We start from the raw sequence: 19,685 nt of genomic DNA, 5'->3' as shown, positions 1-19,685 counted from the left end.
AGATTACAGGGTTTTTTCCCCTCTACATAAAAAGACTTGGAGCAGTGATCTTTCACTCTTCTACAGAATCTTTTGGCACTAAGTTAGAAATGCAGGATAACACAGCCTTTAAATTCTGTAAATGGATAATAACAGAGCTCACCTCTTATTGTAAGATTTGAATGAATTAATGTACTTTAGGAGAGTACCTGGCACAGAGTAACCTCTATATGAGCCTTAGCTATTATTACTGTTATTACAAAAGGGTGGCAGGCATGGTACAAAACAGAAAACCAGTGGAAATAGTATAGGATTTGGGGTCAGCACACTTGGGCTTCAAGTTGAAGTACAAGCTACAGTGGCCTTTGACAAGTCACTTAAACTTTCTGAAATCTCTTAGTATCTTCAGCTGTAAAATGAAGTTACAAATAATAATCCCCTTTGTAAACTTGTTTTCAGATGCAGGGCTAATGTATATATTGATTACGTAGCATAGAATAGAGCATCCAGGAGCTACTGCCTAAAGATGGATGTTATTATTGGTCCCCCTAGAGTTTACATTTCCAGTTGAGCTCACTTAAAACAGAGCCTCATGATTTGTCTCTAATCTATTTAATAGGTACTTACTGAGGGCTGACTCAATGAATGCCTGTCTTGCCTTGCCTTGAGAAGCTGAAATAAATAGCACAGGAACCTGCTCTCAGAAGCCAATGATCTCAATGGGAAAATAAGACTAAAATGTGTGAAAGAGAAATATATAGCACCACATAAAATAAAACAGTAAATTAAGCCAGTAAAGAACCATGAGGTGTGTCAGAAGGAGAACCAAAGGTTAAGGATTCCAATTAGCGGCTCTAGGCCAGTTAAAGGCTTCCGTGGTGGTTGAAACAGTAAAGAATCCACCTGCAATGTGGGATATCTGGGTTCGATCCCTAGGAAGATCCCCTAGAAGAGGGCATGGCACCCATTCCAGTATTCTTGCCTGGAGAACTCCATGCACAGAGGAGACTGGTGGGCTATAGTCCATGGGATTGCAAAGGGTCGGACACAACTGAAGCGACTAAGCACACACACAGGCAGATTAATGCCCAAGGTCTCTTTCCTGTCCTGGGAAGCCAGAACTTCCTGGGGAAATGAACACATTTTCAATAGGCTTCCCATATTTTTCTACATTTGCTTCTTTTTGTTCCCCTCTCTACAAGGATGGTGTTTTAAAAAAATTAATGCACATTTAATGTGCGTTATGTAGTCTATCGTACATCCTTATGTAGTCTATTCTCCTTTCCTCTTCTCAGCACCTGACTTGCTTGCCTCTTCTTGTCTCTTCCTAAATCTGCCAATTTCTCCTCTATTTGGGTGCTTCTAGAACAAGAGCACAAACCCTTACTGCTTCTAACCCACAAAGTCAGCTTTCAATCTGTTCCTTTGCTTTTTTTTTTTTTTTTCCTTTTGCTCACTGGAGATGTTTTATTATACTGGGTTGAATTATCCAGAAGTGCCTTTTTGTAGGTCAAAAATAATAAAATATGAACAACGATTCAATCCTAATAGATCCTGTGGACATTAAAAATGCTCCATAAAATCTTGTTAGGGTGGGGAGAGAGAAACATAAATGTAAGGGGTGAGGATTTCAAAACTGATGTCTCCTTGCTTTATGCAAGAAGAGCTAAATTAAGCAATTTCATGAAAGATTTTCTGAAGAAGGAGATGCCTCCAGCTATTACCTCTATCTACCTGTTCTTACTCAGTTTTCATTGGAAGATTCTGGGAGCACTGAGCAAGCATCCCAATGTTCCTAAAGATCCTTAAAGAATATTCTTCTCACAAAAGTTTTCAGGCTGTAACCTCCTCCCCTGCCTCCAACCTGAGGTTGCAGTTTCTGGAAGGACTTTCAGTACTGCCTGGGACAGACTCTATCTGAAGTGGTCTCAGCTGCTCCAGACTTTTCTGGGGCTGGAATCACAGCGGGTCTTAACTGCATTTTTCCTGATTTGAAACAAAAGCAGTTGTGCATTGCTAGAATTCAAAGGGAGGCATTCTTTGCTTATTCTAATCCATCACTTAATCCCTTGGTAGCCTCAGTGCTTTCATCCATAAAAGCCCCAGTGATCAGTAGTACGCCTCCTGTGGGTGGGTGTGCACCTCTGATATGTAAACTGAAAAGCATTAAACACATGTAAGATTCTGAGCCATAAACTAGCCGCCTGGCAAATATGATGTCATCAGACACTAAAGGGAAAGTGAGTTGAAATTTGTATAATGTATTAAACCAGTCCCAACAGCAATTAATCAGCTCTAATAGGAAAAAACAAGGGAGAATTTTCTTTGAAATAAATATTCTACTGCATATTTCAGTGATTAAACGAAAGATGATGTAAGTTGTGATAAAACAGACATGTATCTTTGCAGTAGTTTTCCAAGCAAGTTTTCTGGAAAAATAGATCTCTCCATATATCTAGATACACATGCTGTATTCACATTTTGTTATGCCCCAAGGTGACCTTGGTGTTTCACAGTGTCTCTTTCACCTTTGCTGCTATTTGCAGAGGCTATCAAGGTATCTAGGGTTATCTTTGCTCTGGGCTGAAGAGAGCCTCTCCATTCTCATGTGGAGAATGTGGGGGAGGTTCTTTGTGCAGTATTTATAGTTATAACTTGATCCTGTTTGCCAAGTAACCAGGTAAAAAGTATCGCTCCAAAAGAGTGAGTTTGACATAACTCTCAATGACACTGGAATATCTATGCGCGTGCTTTGGTTCAACGCTCAGAAAGGAGGTCTGCTGGGGAAACTGGACCACAGTTGGTGGGGGGAGTGCAACCTGGGCCCTGCAACCTTGCACAACCGTCATTCTGTGATTTTCCAAGGTTACCCTCTTTCTTGTACAAGGCCATCTACCTTTGGAATGATTGATTTAAGGGAGCTTCAACCTTTGTTCTTTAGATTCAGTAGCTTAAAGGAGAAGTCTGCTTTTTCTTTTTGAGGCAGATAGCAGGCAGAGACAGCCAGGGGCCCAATATCTCATTCTGCTCCCTCCTCTAATCTAACATAGAAGTTCTCTGATGCCACTGGAAGTCCAGACGCATGATAGGAAGCAAATAAGATAGCTGGACAACTTTAGAAACAAAGATGAAGAAGGGGTTAGGGTCAGGATGATGGAAAGGACACAAATGCAAGGCAGTGCTTTGGATGGCATGTATTGAAGAAACCTGGTACATCACACGTATCTGTATTTAAGGAATGCCCAATCATTGGTCAAAAATTAAATTTTCAAATCTGTGCACAGTTTTAGTCACATTTTGGCTGAAATATTTGCATGTGAACTTTAAACTTGTTTATTGTTAAAGCTATTTAATAAAGTATTAGCACCATTAAAGCAAATTTACTTTAAAACTCCACAGAGCACATTGTTTCCATATTTCTGTTTCCCTCCCAGCTTTTCAAAATATATTTCTCAGCTAAAGTCACTCTAACATTTTCCATGTTATTTTTAGTTTTCATAATAACCTTAACAGTATGAGTTGGATGAAATATGATTTCCTTAGTCATCTCCCTCTTTTGATAAAAATTAGCTTGTCTTTCCTTTCCTGTCTCCTTTCCTCCTCCCTCTCTTTTCTCTCCGTTCCTTCTTCCCTCCGTCACACCCTTTCCTCCTTCCTTTCTGCCATAAATAATGTAATGACTCTCTTTGGTCATATAGCTTTTAATTTGTTTGAATTATTTCCTTTTTTTTAAAAAATAAAAACCCAGGAATGAGCTATCTGTTTTTTGAAATGCCTTTACATATTTCCAAATTGCTTTGCATACATTTTGTCCTTCCGTGTGGCTGTTTTTCAACCATCTACTTGGAATCATTGATTGCTCTTTAGGGGGATAACTGGCAGTCAGGAATGCTATATAAGTGCTGCTCACCTACGTGGTACCACGGGGGGCAGGACCTGGATCTTGAGAGCAGGACGCCTAGGCTTTGGCACTGGCCCTGCTACTAACCAACTTTAAGGTCTTGTGTAAGTAATTTCCCTCCTAGAGGCAGTCAGGTCCCTCCTTCATCATACTAAGCTAAAAATAGACATTCCAGAGAATTACTGTGAAGATGGAACAGGTAATATACTTAAAGACCTATGAAAACCACAGAAACCTAAATTTAAAGTACTTTAAAGGAGGAAGCTGAAAATTAATTAACTTGCTGTGGAGAACAGCTTTGGGAAGTTGTATGGGCATACTAGTGTTCGCAGATGGCGCTCCCTGAACTCTCAAGGCTCCTGGCCTACAGTTTTGCCCTCATTTATTTTTGTTGCTGCTGACTGAGTTTATTCATTGTCCATTTGGGCTAGAATTAATTTCCGTTTGATTCATTTTTTCATTTACCTAGCATTTAAAAAAATTTTTTTTAATTTTTACCCAGCACTTCTTTATATTAAGTATCAAGTTTTCTATTAGTTACAATCCTGCTCTTCTAAATTATTTAATATTCATTCACTCCGCATTATTTATTGGGTGCTTAAGATGTGTCAACTTTATAGTTCATTGCTAAAAAGATTATATGACTATTATTTCTTTGAAATATATTATGTGAAAAAAATATATTATGTGATTGTTATTTTCTTATTATTTTTTGGACAATCTTGAAACTCTCTTGGAAACAATATCTTACGCTCATTATTCTTAGGAGAGAATTTAAATATTAACAAAAGTTATTACTTTTCATAAAGAAGATATTTACCCATTTTATTTCTAATGGTTTGAATTCATGTTTTGTATGGTTGGAGTAACACAGATCATGTTAAAATTCATTATTTTCCTCCTATTTTCTTTTCAATCATGATATCTTCAACTTATTCTTACAAATCATTGATTGTTATCAATTTGCATAGTGTCAGGATTTCCCCATAGAAGTCATGTAAAAACTAATATATTTGTTCCTGCAAAAAAAGGTCCTATTATTGTCATAGAATTCTAATTTCAATTATAATATTACTAGATTAAACTAATGCCTGAGCCAGAATCTAAGCAACACAAAGAAGAAAAGGTTTAGAATAAAGGCAATAATCTATTAAGTGAAGCATCTGTAGGTTTCTCCAGATATTAGGCGGGCACTTAGAAGAAATCAATATCAGTAAATTGGTACCTTATTGAAGTTCAGATTACTTGCTCAAGGAGAATATATGCATGCCAACTTTGCAGAAGGTGGAATGACATTTTAAGTTTTCTGTTATTATTAAATTGACAATAGTGATCCTGTTAGTAATATGTTCAGGCAAAAAGACTGTATCTCCAAGTATAACTGAAGCCAAAATGGCCTGGGTTGGAGACTTGAAGCCTTTCCTCAGAATTTAGAAATAAAAAGTTAAAGATAGTCAATATAGAAACCACTCTGAAAATTACAAATAATGTAATTATTACGAAAGTAAAAAGAAGACCTACCACTTTGGGGCTTGCCACAAAGGCAGACTGGCTGGAAACCTAAGGAACCTGAAACTTCAGGGCTCCTCACTGGCCTGAGTCCCCATGAGATGTCCTGGGTGGGGTGGGGAGCCAGACAGTAATTGGAAACGTTTCTAATTAAGTATTTCTGATAAATTCCTTGAAGAGACCTCAGAAAATAAGGAATCTGAATCTCTAAGACTACAATTACTACAGTAATTTGTTGTAATATTTTTCTCATTCTAAATAGATGTTTACTTTTGTACCAACACTTGTGTTTATGACTTTGTTTTGCTTTTTTTCTCCTTTATGTAAATTTCAGGCCCAGGCAACGTAGATCCACTCTTGGCCTACAGGGTTCTTAACTGTATCTATTTTGTTCACAGTTTTACAAACAGATGCTCAGGGGAGAGCCTGGCATAGAATACTTGTTGACTGAATGCCCACTATGGATCAGCTAGTTTGCTGGTGACCTGAGATACGTTGTTGATAATACAACCTCTGCAGAGCAGCTTTTATTTTTCCCATTTTAGAGAAGAAACTGAAGTTAAAGAGACTGAATAGTGATGGAGCCAGGACGTGAACCCAGGCCTCTCTGAACACTATACTAAACTATCCAGTTTTCTCTATGTCCCACCAGTTCTAAATTTTGAATCGTGGGGAAAGGCCATTTGACATGAACTACGACAGACTGTTTTAAAATTACATTTTCTTTCTGCTGCACTTGGTTATTAAAAGAACTAAATAGTCTTAGAAAGAGGGTCTCACTCTTGCCTGTTAAGAATAAAATATCTATATACGGGTCTGAAATTTAGGATCATGTAGAAAGTTCATGGAGGACCTACCAGCAAATTTGGGATTTTCAGAAAACCATGTTGTTGTCCAAGTGCCTAGTACAGCATGTGACATTTATGTGTAATTCCCCTCTTTCCTAGAACTGGCAATGTTGACATTGGATATTGTTCTCACTGCTGTCAGAGGCTAAATGAATCCCTTAGGAACCATTTTTACACTTGACTGTCTTGACTGAAGATGGTGATCTGTACACCATTGTCAATGTTAGACTGAAAGGGCAGGGGTGCTTTGGTTGCATAGCACTTAGCACAGCATCATCTTTGCACAAGTCTTAATTAAATAGTTCCTTAAAGGTGAGTGACTTTCATGATAAAATAGAAAAGTGTTTAAATTGCAGAAGCATAAAATTTATAATATAAACAGTAGTAAAAATAAACTTGTATCTAGTGCTAAACATACTGAGCTTTTCAATACACTGTCTAGGTTTGCCATAGTTTTCCTACATCACTTTGCTAACAAAGGTCCGTCTAGTCAAAGCTATGGTTTTTCCAGTAGTCATGTATGGATATGAGAGTTGGACCATAAAGAAGGCTGAGCACTAAAGAACTGATGCTTTTGGTAGTGCTGGAGAAGGCGCTTGAGAGTCCAGGGGACAGCAAGGAGATCAAACCAGTCAATCCTAAAGGAAATCAATCCCAAATATTCATTGGAAGGACTGATACTGAAGCTCCAATACTCTGGCCACCTGATGAGAAGAGCCAAATCATTGGAAGACTCTGATGCTGGGAAAGATTGAGGGCAGGAGGAGAAGAGGGCGATAGAGGATGAGATGGTTGGATGACATTATTGACTCAATGGACATGAGTTTGACCAAACTCTGTGAGATAGTGAAGGACAGGGAAGCCTGGCGTGCTGCAGTCCATGGAGTTGCAAAGAGTGGACACAACTTTGTGACTGAATAACAGACATTTGTGGTTCAGTCAATAAAGATACTAAACACTATTCTAACTACTTTCCATGTCCTATCTCATTACAGTCCTCATTTAAATCTCGAGAGGTAGGTACTATTATTATTCCCATTTTATAAGAGAGCAAGGGAAGAGAGGTTAGGTGGTTTGTTCATAAGTTAAGTTAAGCTGAGGCTGTATTGCTCCAAGTTTTGTGTTCTTACCTGCTAATTAGAGGTAGAAGATGGACTTTAGAGATCATTCGGTCTAATTCTTTAAAACTCTTTGTTACAGAAAAGATGCTGAAGCACGAGAAATAAGTAACTTGCCCAACATCTCAGTTAGTGCAAAGCTAGAATTAGAGCTAAATCCTTCAACCTCTAGGTCACTGTCATTTCTGGACATGATGCACATTAAACTATGTGCTTTCAAAACAGACATTTATATTTTAGACTCAAAGGTGATTGAACAGGCTGTGTAAATGCAAGGAGTATGTAACAGACATGGCACAAAAACGAGGGGCAGTACACTGAGAAAGACATGTGACAGGGGGTGCCAGGAACACTTTAAGAGGACTTCCCTTGCGGCTAGGCAGTAAAGAATTCACCCTCAATGCGAGAGAAGCAGATTTGATCCCTGGGTTGGGAAGATCCCCTGGAGAAGGAAATGGCAACCCACTCCAGTATTCAGGCCTGGAGAATTCCATGGACAGAGGAGCCTGATAGGCTATATTAGTCCATGGGGTCACAAAGAGTCAGACACAACTGAATGACTTTCACTTTCACTTTTCATCCAGTCTTACCAGCTGGGACATCATCTCAGTCCCCAAACAGAAAGTTCATCAGCGTTACCTCCTGTTCTGCTTAATTATTTTTTTGCCCTGAAAGAAATTATACACAACAGTAAAAGCAAGTTTAGAAAAATCATTTTTACTTCTTGCTTTCCTTCAACCCATGGCTATTATTTTATCCTTTTCTTCACACTGCATTCATTATGGTGATTAATTGCTTAAATTCAAGTCTATAAACACTTATTTAACAAAACAAGGCAGCTCTGCACAGTGACAGTATTGTAGCCAATTAAATTTATCCAAAGTGTGATCGTTGCTAATTGAAAACTTTTCCCAATATCCTGCTTAAAAACAAAACAACAAAAATGCACATATACAAATACAAAGAGAAAACAAATACAAGCCACTTTAGTACGCATTTAGAAAAAATATTAACAAGATAGCTCCTGCCTTCAGGTGACCTATGACCTCTAGTAGGAGAGAGAAGTACAGAAAGAAGTAGAAGAAAAATTAGTTAGAAATGATAACAAAATCTTAATGTAATAATATGATTCAAAGTTTTAAAGAATGTCTATATGTGTAGGCTTATATATAGAGAGAAATATATTTTGACATTGAACAAGCTGCTAGCATTATTAGTTCTGAGGTATGGATTTAGGGAGTAAGAAAAGAGAAGACTGTTCATTTTTAACTTTATGTCTTTCTGTATTGTTTAAATGTTTTGTAATAAAAATGCATTATTTTGAAATTTTAAGAAGTCAAGAGAATAGGTTGAAACATGTTTCCTGTCAGTGAATTTAATTGCTCTGTGCTATCACTTTTCACTTTCTCTGAAGTTTCAAAAGTCTCAAATTTAAAAAAAAGTGACTTAAATAAAAAGTTCTGTTCTTTTGGATTTCATTCTATATTAAAGAATGTTTAGTTTTTTTTTCACTCCAGAATAACACGTTCATATTTAAAGGTAAAACAAGGAAGCATACAATAACATGTGATTACCATGTAAAATGAACTGATAACAGTAAACCCAACCCTTTATTTAAGACTCAGTCACAGAATCTCGGGTCAAGCTATGATGCTATAGAGAATCAATGAATGGACTCCTCCAAAATACTAAAGGATCCTGGTTTTCACCAGCCTCAAGGCTCCCTCAATTTTTAGGTAGTACTATTAGATCACCCAGGAAGTCAATTTCATTACTTCTGTGATTCACTATTTATTGATTAGTAAGTTAGAAGGTTCTAGTCTATTCTCAGTGTCCCTCTGCTTTTCAGCAACAGAATCGCTGTTAATGTTCAATAATTTTAATTACTCCTTTTCTTTTAATATAAACTATTTTCTAATATGAGTTTTCTCAGTAAGATTTTTTGCATGCAATTAAATGACATATGTGTTATATTATAAACTAGTACATGTTTCCCTCAGTTCATAGTTTCATTGTATTCACTGTTTCCATTAGTTACAATATTTTTGATCTCCAGTTGGGCCTAATTTTCCATGTATGAGAGTGTTCACATCAAATCAAGCTGTTTAAATACGATCCCAATGTTATTCTCTGAACATTTATAATTACATTTATTTAAACCTGTTAATCATTCACTGAAGTATAAGTTTTTCTACTTAATGATTAGAAAAGGTAAACACTGGTCTCTTGAAGGTTTTAAAATACCAACTGTCCTCTACAAATAGTTTTTTTACTAGACTGTTCTGTCAAACAATGGTATTCTGGTTACTGAAACTCTTTGGCAATTCTTATCCAAAAGCTGTTTTAACCTTGTATTCAAATTTGATTAGAAACATTGATAAGAATACTATTTTTAACTTGCTTGATCACTATTTCCTGTATCTTGTTAGATGTGTCTTAGGTCCTAATAAAGATGAGTTGGGATTATGATATAGGTACTATGGCATTCCCTGGTGGCCTAGTAGTTAGGATTCTGGGTTTTCACTGCCATGGCAAGGGTTCAATCCCTGTTGGGAAACTGAAATCCTGCAAGCTGCTCAGTGAGGCAAAAAATATATATATATTATATATATATATACACACACATATTTGTGTGCATATAATGTTATATATATACCATGCATTAGCTAATTAAATGAATAATTATGTTAACATTTTTAAACTTTAGATGATATTGCCAAAGGCACACATATATGAGTAAACAGCACTTTAATGGGACATTAAAGTTTTGACAAGTAAAAATGAAAATCATGGGACAAATATTGAACCTCATGATTAACGCATGAGTTAGGGATAAACTGTTCATAGATTTTGTGGACAAATAAAACACATAGCTAGATTGTTTTGGTCTTTAAATAGGCAAAGTGAAGTCAAATATCTATCAAGTCTGCATCAACACAAGTGGCTGCCATGAGGTTGTAGGCTGTAAATTGGTCTTTTTTGCTGAGGCTAGGTAGCTGATTCACGTCAGCTAACTTGCTAACTTGTATTCAGACTGATGAAATTTAAATTTTGGATCTGACACTTATTGTGAGTTAAAAAAAAAGACATTTGTATAGTTGTGTAATCTCACAATTATACAAAATACAAATTTCTGTGGGTTTCAGTTTCATCAACTATAAAATGCCTATAAGAATACCTACCTGGCAGGGTTGATATAAAAATTAAATGAGATAACATATGAAAAGTGGGGAAGGAAATGGCAACCTAGTAGTTTCTGACACAATAATAGGTGTGCAATAAAATAGTTTTATCATAATAGCTATTAAGAATAGTATAATAGAACATAAAAAAAGTTATCTGTAATAATTGTGTCAAGTGCCCACTTTAAGAATTAAAACCAGTTTCTGTCCTTTATCCCATTTCTGTATTATTTTTCCTTTGTTTTGTTTTTGGTGTTAGAAGGGAAGTGGTGGAAAGTAGCAAGTTAGTTTTTTTTTAATGTTCTCATGGACAGATAAGCTTGGGCAAGTTTTTTAGCTAGCAGATTTAACAAAAATTAATTTTGATATATTGTTGTCTTGCAATCCAACTTTAACAAGGGAGCTTTTAAAAATTCCTTTTTTTTTCCTATGGAGAAAACCATTTCAGATGATCCTTGGAGGTTTTGCTTCTCTGTAACCAACACAAGCTAAAAAGTATTCCTGCTAGAAACTCCATTTTGAAATATTATGCTTAGTTTTCAAAATATTCGTGGGAGGTTGGGCTGAAGAGGTTTAAAAATGACACTTAATCTATTTAAATGTGTCTATGAAACAGGGCAGCCTTCTTGTTCAAGAAAACAGTTGCAGCCGTCTGTTGCCAAAGAAGGCTTAGCTATAAATCATGTGAATGGTGGCTTTTTCACAGCTGTTTCTGCAGTTTTGGCACTAAATTTTGGTTAGGAATTTTGACAGAACCCTTAAGAAGCGTACTATATAAAGATGACTGTTTTCTTTTCTTTTCAAAATACAAAATAATCTCTTTACTTTCTTACTTTATGTATTCTTTGCTTTTATTTTTATTTATTTTATTTTTTGCTTTTAATTGTGAAAATTGTCATAACACGTAAAGGTAGAAAGGATAGTATAATGACCCCTGAAAACACATCACTCAGTTTTAAGAGCTGTCAACATTCTGCACCTTGTTTTGAGATGGGCTTTCAATGTAAACTTTTTAACAGAAGCAGGTATACACAATGAATTTGCATGTTCTGAAAAGACAGTATGTTTATGCCAGTATCTGGTTTAGTGTGTGTGTGTGCGTCTGAAGCCACTTTTATTCAATTACAATTTTAAATCCTTTCTGGGGCAAAGTAGATTTTCCTTAAATAGGAAATAATCAATTGAATTATTTATTGAGTATCTAATACATATGCAGCCTTGTGTGACCTTCTCTGAGGGAATGACGCCAATAAATGCCAAGACAGAGTTCCTCAAAGAGGTGGAAAAATAGGGCATAAATCAAGTCGTATTCTAGGCTCAGGAACAAACTGGTGAGGCCTTGACCTCGAGTAGAGTTTCCCAACGTATCTTGTCCTGAAAGCCTCTTTCACAGTATTAAGCAATCTCTTGAGCCCCTGAGGAATTTAAAGATATCATTTCATCATTCGTGTGTGGTATGCAAGCAAGTGTTGATCTATATTTTCTTTTATGTAATTCTATTTCATTAAAGATTGTACTGAAAAGTTTATTTCAAATAAATTTAAAATATTCAGAAAATAAAATATGAATATTTAAAATACTCATACATAAAGATAAATATTGGCATTTTCCCATTTAATAATGAATAGGTTTATGTTACTAAAATTATTTTAACTACATAAGAAAATGTATTTTGTGACATATTTTTAAATGACACACTGTGTTTGGTATTAGGACTGAAAAAGTAAAAAGTGAAAGTGAAGTGACTCGTGACCGATTCTTTGCGACCCTGTGGACTGTAGCCTGCCAGGCTCCTCCATCTGTAGGATTTTCCAGGCAAGAATACTGGAGTGGGTTGCCATTTTCTTCTCCAGGGGATCTTCCCGACCCATGGATCAAACTCAGGTCTCCTGCATTGCAGGCAAAGTCTTCACCCTCTGAGCCGCAGGGAATCCCACTGAATATATACTCAAATACAGAATAAAATGTACATATTCATTATGGTTTTCCAAGGCTGGTACATTTATATCTTTTTGTATGGAATGTGATATTGGGCATAACAAAGATGAACATTTTTTTATTTTAAATGTCACATATTTAAGGATATTAGAAAACACTGGTCTTTCATATATAATAGTATATAAGATTTCCTTTCAAAATAAACTTTTTTTTCACTTTCTTTTTTTCTGGCCAATCATCTTTTGGGATTTCAGTTACCCAACCAGGGATTGAACCCCGGGCCATGGCAGTGAAAACACCAAATCCTAACCATTAGACCCCCCGGAGACTCCCCTCAAAATAAACATTTTTAAAGAAAAAATAATTAATAATGCATGTGGTACTTGGGTATACAAACGAGCCTGCAAAAAGCCACCATGAAGTAATGCTTTGTGAAACACAAAGTTATGGCATCAAAAATGGATAAATATTAATATATTTATAATATTGCTTCTATAACATTTTGTCTGAATTCTTGAATTTTACTCTTAAAAAAAGAATAAGTGTGCAAAAAGTAAGTTTATTGTTTTGTTCATAAATAAGTCTATAAGAGAAATGGGTTGGGGCAATTCTTTCAAGTATTTTACAAATAACACAGAACTAGTAGGAACAGTCTTTATTCCCACTGTGTGAAAAGCCAAACTAGATACAATCATCAATGTTACTTTCTCATTTAATATTTTTTAAAGCGTCATTTGTTATCGAAAAACATCCTGATATGCTATAAATTAGGGTCTGTGTATGGGACTTAACAAGTCTGGTGAAAATCTCCTTGAGGTGATTTTGTAAAACTGAGACAATTGTATGTCCCTCATATTGATTGCATTTCAAAGTTACTGTTCTTTATGGTTCATATCTTTAACCAGTTGACAATTTATAGCTTTAAATCAGTTGTTTTCAAGGGAGAGAAGGGGGGGAAATTGTGTATCTCCCCTCAACTCCAGGGGACATTTGGTAATGTCTGGAGACAATTTTGGTTGTAACCCTGGGGACAAACATGCCACTGTCATCTAGGGGATAGAGGCCAGGAATGCTTCTAAACTTCCTGCAAAGCACAGGACAGATCATGGAGGAAGAATTATTTGGCCCAATATGTCAACAGCACCCAGGTTAAGAAATCCTGGTACTGTGTAAACAGTACACATCTATGATGGATAATAACTTAAACCCATGAAATGATCAGAACTATCATAGAAGCTGGCAGTATTTAGTTGTGTAATAAACTGAAGGAGTTACCATCTTATGAGCAACCTCATATCCCCCACCTCCCTGTATGTTTACTCAGAGGCTCTCAAATATTTCATTTTAAGGTGGGAGAAGGGAATAAAATTCATATATTTAAATTATTTTGCATATTTGTTGATTTACAGATAGAATAAAAACATATACCATTACTGCCTTTATTAACATGAAAACTTGGCGCTTTGCTGCTCTGAGGCATGCGTGCATAGGCCAAACAGGCTAGAATCTCGTCTCTGGGATTTTAAAACCTGATTTTGGGACAGAGAACTCTTTCCTCTACAAAGGAGAGTACAGGGCAAACCCACAAGAAGAAATGAACAAGAGAGACTAAGATAAAGGGCTTGTGAGGGTGTCCTAGTTACTGGGTCCATTCATCCCTGTGATTTGGTTACAGGAAATTGCTCATTTTTGCTGAAGTCAACTTGAGTTAGGTTTCTATCTCTTGCAACCAAGAATCCTAACATAAAACATACTACTGAATAAATATAAGCAATATTTCAAGAATTAGCTAGAATGCAATGAAATACGAATTTTGAACCTGTGGTTGATTCTTCGATTACAAGGTATAAGATAGAAATCCCAAACCATTCATTCCACAGTATTAATACCTGTTGCTGCTGCTGCTAAGTCGCTTCAGTCGTGTCTGACTCTGTGCGACCCCATAGACAGCAGCCCACCAGGCTCCCCCGTCCCTGGGATTCTCCAGGCAAGAACACTGGAGTAGGTTGCCATTTCCTTCTCCAATGCATGAAAGGGAAAAGTGAAAGTGAAGTCACTCAGTCGTATCCGACTCTTAGCGACCCCATGGACTGCAGCCAACCAGACTCCTCCATCCATGGGATTTTCCAGGCAAGAGTATTGGAGTGGGTTGCCATTGCCTTCTCCATATTAATACCTAGCATGTACCTAATATTCTGTATTAGGTGCTGGAAACGTAAAACACATCAGTCTCTCCTTGCAAAGAACTCTCAGGCTAGTTGAGGGAGATGGAAAAATACCACATGAAAGGAGTGCTATGATAGAAGCAAACATGTCTTATTACGGGAGCCCTCAGGAGGGCACTAACTCTGATGAGTTGAGAACTTAGCAGTGGAGACTGCCGAAGTTGAGTCTTGGAGGACATTGGATGGATAAAGCAGGGAGTTAGAAGGGCATTCTAGCTGGATAGAGCGCTGGTAGACTTAGCACGCACACACAGAGGCTGCGTGGAGAGGAGTAAGTGAAGTCGCTCAGTCATGTCCGACTCTTTGCGACCCTATGGACTGTAGCCCACCAGGCTCCTCCATCCATGGAATTTTCCAGGCAAGAGTACTGGAGTGGGTTGTCATTTCCTTCTCGGTGGAGAGGAATGGTAGCGTAAAATTAAGACCCTCTTGGGCTTCCAGGGTGGCTCAGACAGTGAAGGATCTGCCTGTGATAGGAGAGACCTTAGTTCCATCCCTGGGTCAGGAAGATCCCCTGAAGAAGGGAACGGCTACCCACTCCAGTATTTTTGTCTGGAGAATCCCATGGACAAAGGAGCCTGGTGAGCTTCAGTTCATGGGGTCACAAAGAGTCGGCCACGACTGAGCGAGTTTCCCTTTCACAAAGCACTCCTAGTAGTGCATTATTATGGAGTGTAGAGTACTAGGGGTTAGCGTCACTGATGGGGACAGGAGTGTGGCCAGGAGGGAGGAAATGCAGGCTGGGGCTGTGTCTTAAAGATCTTGTGAAAACTTGGGACTTCATTCCTAAAACTTTGGAAAGCCACTAATGGATTTTATGCAAAGGAGTGACATGATGCTTGGTAGAAATGTCATTGTATAAACAGAGATGATAATAGGTACCTGGGAAGGTTGTAAAAATCATAGAAAATATTTAAAGCTATGATTACAGTGCTTAGAGATGGTCAAGGCCGAAGAATGCACCCTCTTTCTGTCCAAATGTTGTTAAAAACTCAGAGTGGAGGATCTATTAGTAGGTATCAGACTTAGCTTGCTCTAAGGTAATCCCCAGATATTCAATAAAATGAAATCTAGATTCCAGGTCAGTCTCAGGACTAGCTAGACCATTCAGGTTTCCTGCAAACCAGAACATTTAAGACGGAGATGGTGCTTTCAACATCATCCTGGAACTAGAAAGGCTACAAAGAGCCACTGTGAAATCTTTTCAGTATCTGAGGACTGGAGAATAAAGTGGTCTATAAATGACTTATGAATTTAGTTTTATATTAGTTTTTTTTTTAACTCAATAAATGTTCTTGGACAAAAAACTAAGCCTAAAGAAATGCTTCTTCTGGGTCACAAGTTGGCATAATAAGGGAGAAATATTTCGTTGCAACATGAAATATCAAATGAATCTTTTCTATGTTAAAGGAAGGCGAGAGAGGGGGTAAATAAGAAAATCTAGTTCACCCTGGGCTGCCAAACTATTGCGAGATTTTTCTCTGGTGCTATAAGTCATTGGGTTATGCAGTAGATTTCACTTTCTGACTGATTGCAAGAGACCCCTCATGTTACTTATGTAGGTCAGTGATTTAGAAACTTAAAGGGATAAAAGTAATTATTTGGAAAATAATTAAAATGTAATCCTTTTATTTTAAACAATAAAATTTATCTTACTATCTAATTTTGTGTTACAGACAGAGTTTATTTCAAATTAGAGGAAAATGAAAAATATCTGAAAATATAGCTTTGATAGAATAAGTTTGGAAACATTATCTATTTGTTAATTAAAACTTTTTTTCTGTGTGTTTTTATCAGATAGTTTTTAGGGCTTTAAATTAACCACTGAAACATATTCTTCATGATAATTCTAATTGTTAACATTTTTCCAGGTAGGTGACCAAAAACTTTTTAACAATTTAGAATATTTTTATTTATAAAAAGGTTAAATAAGCATATATGCACACGTGTATATTTGCATAGAAAGCTTTATAAAGACTATATGAGATACTACTAACAGTAGTTTCCTTGAGTTTGGGATTATCAGGTGCAGAGGGAGGGATAAATTTAACTTTTTCACTTTATATCTCAATTTATATGAGCATGTATTATTTTAATAATTTAAAGAACTAAATAAAAGGAATATTTTTCTAAAATATATATGCATAATCTTCATAGTTAATAGCTGTATGCTTTCTCCCCTTTGAGGTCTATTTGCCAAATCACAGTATACCCATACATTAATATTTGTTCTGTATACAAGTACAGTCAAAGGTACATAAATGACCTTGAGATTGTAGTGCAATATGTTAACTGAACTGCAAGGGCAGGTGTGACTGAGACATAGTGCAATGTACATGTACAATGATCCAAAAAGTTCAAAAAGGAAAGAAGGGTTAACAGGTATTTTTGTATGTGAAAATTTAGACATGGAGTAATTTTATGTTCCTATACATTTTTCTGTTTCTATATATTTAACATTTGATTATTAAAACATCAAATTACTTCTCCTAGCACATTATGAAACCCTACTAGTAAAGCTTTTTTCATTTTCAAAATGTAGCAGGTGTCCAGAGTAATTTATTTTTTCCACGTAAACTATTTAGATTAAAAAGTGAAGCCTGATTCTAGATATTACCCTCAATATAAGACAAAACGTGAAAATTCCTGAAAGATTGCTCTTTTAAAAATATTCTTAATATAGATATTCTGTGTTTAATAATATTGTAATTTATAAATTCCATGGTCACAACAGCTCATTTTACTCTGTAACCTTAGGCAACTTATTTAATCTCACTAAGCTTCAGTTTCCTCATCTTTAAAATGGGGATAATAAAGGACCTAGTTCATAAGGTTATTATGAGGATTAAATATGATAATACATATAATATGCTTAATGTCATTTGTGGTAAATAATAAGCTCTCAAAAAATATTAGCTATTATTTTGCTTACATTTCACTATTCTTTTAATCATTTTAGCATTTCCCAACAAAAACTCTAGGTTTTGAAATATACTCCTTTAAAACACTTAGTAGAGCATTTTCTTTCCAGTTGTTATATTACTAGTTTAATTTTAACTCCTAGAGCAAATAGTCTCATCTTTTCTGCCATGTAACACAAAATCAACTGGAATACATTTATTTCAATTCTTGCATTTAATATGTATTATCAATTAGCTAACATTTATCTACCTCATTATTGCTAAATATCACTAAGAATAGCAATATCAACAACAAATACATGTTTGAAATGGTTATGCCTTAACATTAAGTTCTGAATTGGTTGCATATGGTCAGAAAAAGGGTTTCAACAATTAAATTTATGAAGGACTGGCTTTCCACAGAATGAAAGTAAACTCATATTCTCACTTTCTGATGTATAGCTGTAGATTTAAAAATAGTTAATTTAAAAAGTGTAATATTTAAGGAAAATAATTGTGTTAATACAGTAATAAAACATGCACTACCTTAAGTATGAAATCTGAGGATAGAACTTGTGAGTTAGACTACAATTAGTTGAGCTAATTTCAGCAAAAAGTTATTTAAATGAAACATACATTTTCATACAGTTTCTTTTAAACTCCTGCTCTTTATATTCTGAAAGTATACTATGAAGTCAGCTGTACAGTACCTTGATCAGGTTGTGTCCCACGGTGTAGACAGCTGCTAAATTTCCCTTCTCTCCAGGAGCATGGATACCAGTCCCATACCCATGCCAAGCGACTAGATATGGGTTGTGAATTGTAATCCAATATTTGACACGGTCCCCAAATGTCTGGAAACAGTATGTGGCATAGTCATTGAAGAAATCTATTATGGTTTCATTTTTCCACCCCCCATATTTTTCCTGGAGAGCCAAAGGCAAATCCCAATGATATAAAGTAACTATAGGTTCAATGTTTCTAAGTACCAGAGCATTGAGAAGAGTATTGTAATACTGGAGACCTTTCACGTTGACAGCTGATACTATTCCACCTGGGAAAAGCCTTGGCCAGGAAATTGAAAATTGATAGAAAGAAACGCCTATAAAATCCAGGGCTGATAGGTCCTTTTCCAGAAAAATGTAACTGTCACTGGAACTATTCGTGGTGTTGACATTTTTAAGGTGTGATTGGATGAAGTGATCCCATATAGAAGGTCCTTTTCCGTCTGCCTTCCAATTTCCTTCCACTTGAAATGCTCCAGTCCCAACGCCCCAGAAAAAGTTTTTAGGAAAAGTGTCATAGAGAAACAGCTGACTTTCATTTACCGGACTGAAATTAGGATTTTTAGACCATATAGTTCTTCCGTCTCCAGAGAATCCAGTAACAGCTCGTAGGAGAATAAACGCTGACAGGATGACAGATCTTGGCAGTCCCCCGCTGGACATTGTTTTCCTATAGCGTATGTTTCTTTCATCGGTGCTGAAGAAAATCCATTCATTCCCTGGAGATCATGCTGCACAGCCTGGCTTCATTTGCCACTAACTGCTTGACTGTCTTATCAACGCTTCAGTATAAAAGCTTGTGATTGTAAAGCTCTGTCAATGATTAGCTTGAACTGTGAGACTTAGGATGGGTCAGGGAGAGCAACGTAATTTGAGGGAGGTGGCTCTATTGCACTCACCAGCATGTTGCCTTCTCTCTTATTATTGGAAAAATTATATGGAAATGCATCAATGACAAATAGTTCAAATGTATAACTTATATATAAATAAGGAAGGAAATGCCATAGTTTCTTTGTCGACTTTCATAGTGATGAAAATCTTTTCTGGATGTTTTGGACATTATTGAGTAAAGAGTATACCTTTTCTATTTTTGTAGGCTTTGAGTGGTAATTTTATGTTTCACATATCAGAAAAAGCAATTTTATGGACAAATAAACAGCATTCCTATATGCCAATAATAAAGAATTAGAAAACATAAGATATTATACATGCATGAAAATTATAACACATTTAAGAATAATCTTATTAACTACTGTTTATTTTAAGAACATTTAAAAAATGTATTTATAAATTAAAAAAT

At 36.1% G+C, this 19,685-nt stretch overlaps 1 protein-coding gene across 1 annotated transcript in view; it reads right to left on the bottom strand.

Moving 5' to 3' along the window:
• KLB (klotho beta) overlaps positions 1-19,151 on the bottom strand; it is a 33,829-nt gene extending 14,678 nt beyond the window's left edge. Inside the window, exon 1 of the mRNA XM_004010055.6 lies at positions 18,311-19,151. Coding sequence (XP_004010104.4) covers positions 18,311-19,048 — 738 coding nt within the window. The 5' untranslated portion in view covers positions 19,049-19,151. The remainder of the gene's footprint in view (positions 1-18,310) is intronic.
• Positions 19,152-19,685: the final 534 nt, after the last annotated feature.

The sequence above is a fragment of the Ovis aries genome, chromosome 6, assembly GCF_016772045.2.
Source record: "Ovis aries strain OAR_USU_Benz2616 breed Rambouillet chromosome 6, ARS-UI_Ramb_v3.0, whole genome shotgun sequence".
NCBI lineage: Eukaryota > Metazoa > Chordata > Mammalia > Artiodactyla > Bovidae > Ovis > Ovis aries.
The sequence above is the reverse complement of the archived record's forward strand: the minus strand, read 5'-3'. Positions and strand labels throughout refer to the sequence as shown.